We start from the raw sequence: 6,387 nt of genomic DNA, 5'->3' as shown, positions 1-6,387 counted from the left end.
AAAAATATTAGGAGGTAAGAAAAAAAATTGTTTCCTTCCTACTGAAGGTAGAGAAGCTTGTCATGCTGGAAAAAAAATATTGTCCACAGAACCGAAACATTTTTCTTGCCTTTTTGTTTTTGAGAACACGGAACATTGGAAACTTCAAATTCCTGTTCGGTCGTTGTACCTACTAACATTAATCCAATTTTTATGAATTTTTCGGAGAATGTGCGATTATGGACTTATACGTTCCAATATTAATGTCACAAAATTACATCACTTTCTTTGTTGTTTACTTGTTCCTTGCTCTACGTATACGCAAACGTATTTTTAATGGTATATTTTGAACACCACTCATCTGACGTGGCTCAGTTTTAAAGTGTAGTTGGAAATCAGTGTGAAAATTATTTCATTATCAATTTTAACTAATATCATAAACTACTTAGTAAAGTGGTCCTAGTATCAATTTTAGTAATCTCCATTTCCCACTTTCTCAAACGCAAGTATAAATGTATTTTTCGTTACATACTTCGTAAAAAACTCATCTGATTTAGCTTAAACAAAAAAAAATTTGTAATTTGTACCACTACAACCAATGAAGGGTAAGGGGTGTAGTACTTTGTTAAAAAGTACTGTTACCAGATCAACGGTTGTGCAAGAAGGTGATTTTGTAAGAATCATGCTCGAAGGCAGATTTTTACTTTATTAGGCTGGGTGGACCCCGCAGTGTTCCCGAACTCACAATGCTGACCGGGTCCTAGGAGTTAATAGGGCCGTGCCTATATTTTGAAAAAGTTCCCTACATGTCCTCATATTAAGCTCATAACGTATTAAGCTTGGAATCCGCAGGAAAAGGATAATTTCCAGGATATGGAAATAATATAAAAAAGCCAAATTGTGTGACTGTAATTAGACAGTTTTTTGGTTCTCCAATAACCAAATTAGTGCTTGTATCTTTGAAGTTGACCATTAAAATGCTATCATATTTTATTTATTGTAATCCAAAGTTGTTAGATAGCAGGTAAATGTCGTATTAAGCGCTCATCTACATCCTTACTGATTTATTTTTATAAATTTAAAATAGATAAGCAGGGGCTTTTAAGTTTAAGTATTGATGTTTTTATCCTGCTTGTTAGGTAATATCTGTATAAAAACTACAGTCCTGTTTGGTATAAAGTAAAAATTAATGATTGGGAAAATCTGTCAAATAAAATTAATGATTGAAAAAACTGTCAAACAATATTAATGACCACGAAAGGAGTAAAATTCACTTTAATGAAAAATACTTTTCCAAAAAGGAGTTTTAAATCTGGTGAAACAGAATTCTTATTCAGTATGCAGGGGTCCTCAGGATTTTTGCCTCAGAGTGAATTCAACCTAATTCGCGCTCCTGGAACCCTCTCATTAATATGATGAAAGAGAAGTTTCATTGATTAATGAAAGAATCTGACCTAATATCAATAAATTGAGGTTGAGTAAATTTTAAAAATAGTTTTTTTATCGCTTTGAAACAGCTGCCATTTTTTATCTCCCTACCTATACTTGGCAGACTCATCAATTTGGACTATTAATTATACATAGTTTTCATTAAAAAAATCAAAAATTAGGGTGAGATAACTGCCTTCTCCTCTTGGGCACTTGTACTATAAGGATCCCCGAACCCACTGCTATTCATCTCGTAGGGTTGAGCAGGGCCCTTCGAGATACCAGCGCAGACCTCTCATCGCGTCACCGGTTGATTAATAATTAATGATTATTTTTTTATGGTTTTACCAAATCCTACATCACCAATAATTCCACCTTCGGCCTATGAATCCTGTCAAAACCCGCGAACCTGCGTCTAAGACACTTGTTCGACCGTTTCTAACTACTCACCAATTTTATAATATTGATAAATGAAAATCAAGAATATTTTCATATTTACCGATGCTTGAAAGAAATAAGGAAGTTACCAGCAAAAGTTGGAAATTATATATCAGTTCCATGAAATGGACTCGACCCTGTATCCTGCTATGGTTCTATCAAACTTATAATGGACTGATTCACAATGCAGGGGGCAGCATTAAGTGGCACGTGGGGCGCTCAGGGTCGATTGCTTGTAAAGTTTTCTGTTCGTAAAGTAGCCGGCTTGGTCGAAAACTTTTGCAATTACATCAGCCCGGATGTTTCACCATGACCAGTTCTCTATAGGTTATTGCGGCCGAATAAATGTAACGCATCAACTAAAAGTCGGCAATATTTCTAAAGTTATGGATAAATATCAACATCTATCAAAAATTCTTTAATTTCTAAATTATCCAACCTTTTCCGGTGATTCAAAGTGTATTAGATCCTCGCTCTAAAGCGGGTCAAGGGAAAATGAAGCCACCCAAGTCATAGCAGGGACAGTAAAATGTCAATCATCAGTATCTCACCATAAAAATAACCACATGTGTATATAATAAAAGATGGTTTATTAAAAAAAAAATGCTATTTTTGAGTAAATAGTATATGTTTATGTATAATGGTTTTTTTTTTTTTTTTTTATGTATCGTTATAATATTGTTCATTAGCTTTGTTAAACCAAAAAAAAGTAAGCAATTTTGTTCAGTCAAATATGGAGTTGAAATGATCGGTATTCAAAACAAAGAAGATGGCGGCGTGTGCACTCCAAAAAGTCCATTGAATAGCGGCCATGTTGACCAGATTCAAATATTTTAAAAACTTTATTGAACTTCGCATCATAATTGTAATTACAGTAAATTTAAGAAAAAAATAGGAGTCAAGAATAATGTTCATTAAGAAAATCACAGGAAAAAACACAAAACCGTAGTGCTAAATCGATGTTGAGAACTAGCACTGAGAGAAGGGGAAGGAAGGAAACTTGGTTTAAAGGGATTCGTTGCTTAAGCATGGGCCGGGAATGATGTTTCCTGAGGAGGACATCGAAGAGCCACCCAAAAATTAAAAGGACTCCTTGTTTGGATCGCCAAACAACACACGCTAGAGAATGAGATGAGTTACTGTTAAAGGACCAATGCATTGTTTCTTTAGTATTTTGTTTACTGAAAAATTACCAACAGTCATTGTTAGTTTGTCGAGAAAATCATCAAAAGAAGCTTCTACATGAAATTGGTTAGTTTTGTTCTACCTAAAATTAAATACATTTGTAAAAGTGTCTGTTTCCGATTAGAAACCCGCCCTGAGATTAAGATTATAATATTATACATAATAAAATAAAAATTCTCGTATTTATTTAATATTTAATCTTTTTATTTCACCTATTCAAGACTATATATTTTTTTAAATATTTATTTATTGCTATTTACAACTGTATTTTATAATATAATATTATAATACATTTAGTAAATCTGATCTAAGTTAAATTGGAGTGTTACAGGCGTATGGAGAAACTACCCATTGGTAGCACTCTAATGACATTTTACATTAGCTGGTCTCGTGGCCATCTTCCTTTCAGGCGCCTCGGAGGATTGTCTGGATTGGAAGAGGATCCAAGGTTAGAAACTAGGGGGTTAGAGTGGTTAGGGAGTTTATAATGGAAGGAGTGATATCTGGTTCGGGCTAGATCGACATTATAAAACTATTTTAGATCTGAGAATTAAGTTAAAACAATAAATTTTCCGTTTTATTTTATTTTAAATAATTATTTATTATTACAATACCTAGCCAATTTGTGTTATTTTTCTCTAAAGTTTCAGTTATTTTAAGTTACATTCAGCTATTTAGTTTAACAATAATAATACTAATAATGTACACCACAATAACCCAAGAAGAGCTTAGGGCTCAGTATTTAATTCATCAATTAAACTATTTTTTATAAGATTATATTTTTTAAAACTAGTTAAATCTTCTCTTAAACCTATAACGGGTTCGATAAGGATTCAGCTGATATAAATGATAAACTGAGATGGATTAGTATTAAAAAAAAAAGTTGGCTGATAAGTTTAAATATTGGCAACAGTTATAGATTAGGTTGGAACGGTGGAGGGCGAGGAATTAGCTGAGCTGGGCAAGAGCACTTGGCCTCTTCATCGTTTTTTAATAGCCCGCTAGTAAGCCTTCCACTCCAGCCCTATGTAGACAGAGCTGAGTGTACCCAGCGTTATGGTTCATTATATTAGCCTCATTAATCGCAGCTATACTCTTATTTTTATAATGGAAAAAAAGTTAAATGTCATAGGTGAAACTAGGATAAATGCCTATTTTTCGGAATTTTAAAACAATTGTAATAATAATTAATAATTAATCCTATGTATAAACTTATATGGACATAACTTCATTTCCCGTAAAGGCTCGTAGTAAAAATTTCATCAATAATGTCACTAACAGACTGAGAACATATACGGCTATATACTTTTTATATCTTAAATTTAAAACTTTTTCACACAAATAATCTTCTCTTTTTCCACTTACAACATCATTTATAACAGAACCTATCTTCAGCAATTTAGGACTCTTTTATCACCTTATCATTAAAAATATTTTTTTACATTTAATACAATTTAAGTAACATTCAATTGTTAAGAAAGCAATGTAATTAATATAAAAACAAAAAATTTTATAGATTGTGGCCTTGAAAATGGTCTGAGGGCCGAAACGTTAGAGAGTTTATGAAAATAAAAGTTGAGAGTATATTGGATCAAAATTGTATGTGTAATTAATGAAATAAACCACTCTCAATCCATCATTATAATAAATCAAGATTCATGATAATATTCGGATGAATTATGGAACTAGGATAATATAACTGTAGATAACACTAAAAAATAATCAATGTTTCCAACTGGAAAAAGATTTATCAGTTTTAATATATATCCAGATATATTAGATATATACTATATACAGATATTTTTAGTCTTTACGAGAATACGATGGATTTTTGGCTTTTACCCTATTTATTACAGATCTACTTAATACATACTCTAATCCCCGATAAAATTACATAAAAGCTAAGAACCCAATTTTCCATTATATTCATAAGAGAGGTAACAACAATGACCTAACCAAGAAGTAATGAATAATGGATTATACAATCGATAGTGGTTATAATCCAGAGATTATAGTTACCAGAAAAGCCCATATCTAAGATTTAGGGTTCATTCATAATGAAACAGTTTTCCCAAAGAAAACTTAAAAGTGATAAATCTTTTTCCAGTTGGAAATATTAATTATTTTTTAGTGTTATCTACAGTTATATTATCCTAGTTCCATAATTCATCCGAATATTATCATGAATCTTGATTTATTATAATGATTGTTTGAGAGTGGTTTATTTCATTAATTACACATGCAATTTTGATCCAATATACTCTCAACTTTAATTTTCAGAAACTCTACAACGTTTCGGCCCTCAGGCCATTTCAAGAAGACAACATATTTTTGTTTATATTAATTACATTATTTCTTTAACAATTGAATGGTAATTAAATTATATCAAATGTAGAAAAAATATTTTTCATGATAAGGTGATAAAAGAGTCCTAAATTACTGAAGATAGGTTCTGTTATAAATGATGTTGTAAGTGGAAAAAGAGAAGATTATTTGTGTGAAGAAGTTTTAAATTTAAGATATAAAAACAAATGTAAGTAAATAATCAATTTAAAAACATTATTTGAAACCGTTATGATATTATTTTAATATTTAATTTATTTTAAAGATATGACATGAGCAATAAACTAGCCGAAAAGATTTAAAAGAACAAGACATCAATATTTAAGGTATAGCCAAAAATATCAGTAATGTTATTAATATAAAAAATAAAAATAAAAATTGATTGGTTGTCTCCTTGAAAATGGCCTGAGGGTCGAAACGTTGGAGAGTTTCTGAAAATAAAAGTTGAGAATATATGGTTCAAAATTGTTTGTGTTAATAATGAATGTTGATATTTATTTATTATATACCACTTTGGATACTGCTTCAAATTATGTTTATACATTCCCATAAATTTTTACAGATACGAAGCGCGGAAGGAGCGGCTCATTGCGTAGATTCAGCGTTCCTCCAAGGCGGGAGTCGGGCAGCGAGGCGAGGACGATGGACGCTGCCATCCGGAGGCCTTCCTTGGCGGCCCTGGCAGACAGAGGGACCTGGGGCTCGCCTTGGGAGTTCCTCTTGTCCTGCGTCGGTCTCTCTGTCGGCATCGGCAACGTCTGGAGGTTCCCCTATTTAGCCTATCAAAATGGAGGAGGTAAGCTTATTATTGATAGTTAGAGTTTACGAAAACGTAGTATGGAAATAAGTTAATATACATTTCAGAACTAATATATCACCATATTGTCCTCAAAATAAATCTCTGTTAATAAAATTGAAACAATTGGAGTTCTGGCAATGGTCAGATTCTCCACTCAAGTTGAGTGTTTGTGGCTTTAGCGCACTTGCTCAGCCTCCAATGGCTCATTACCAGTG

At 32.2% G+C, this 6,387-nt stretch overlaps 1 protein-coding gene across 1 annotated transcript in view; it reads left to right on the top strand.

The window, feature by feature from the left end:
• The window catches only part of LOC106683131 (sodium- and chloride-dependent glycine transporter 2), a gene marked incomplete in the record, with an annotated part of 123,457 nt that overhangs the window by 61,390 nt on the left and 55,680 nt on the right, over positions 1-6,387 (top strand). The window contains 1 exon segment of the mRNA XM_067051313.1: positions 5,936-6,169. Coding sequence (XP_066907414.1) covers positions 5,936-6,169 — 234 coding nt within the window.

This window comes from Halyomorpha halys, unplaced genomic scaffold (assembly GCF_000696795.3).
Source record: "Halyomorpha halys isolate HHAL.00 unplaced genomic scaffold, Hhal_1.1 Scaffold469.1, whole genome shotgun sequence".
In the NCBI taxonomy this organism is placed as follows: domain Eukaryota; kingdom Metazoa; phylum Arthropoda; class Insecta; order Hemiptera; family Pentatomidae; genus Halyomorpha; species Halyomorpha halys.
The sequence above is the reverse complement of the archived record's forward strand: the minus strand, read 5'-3'. Positions and strand labels throughout refer to the sequence as shown.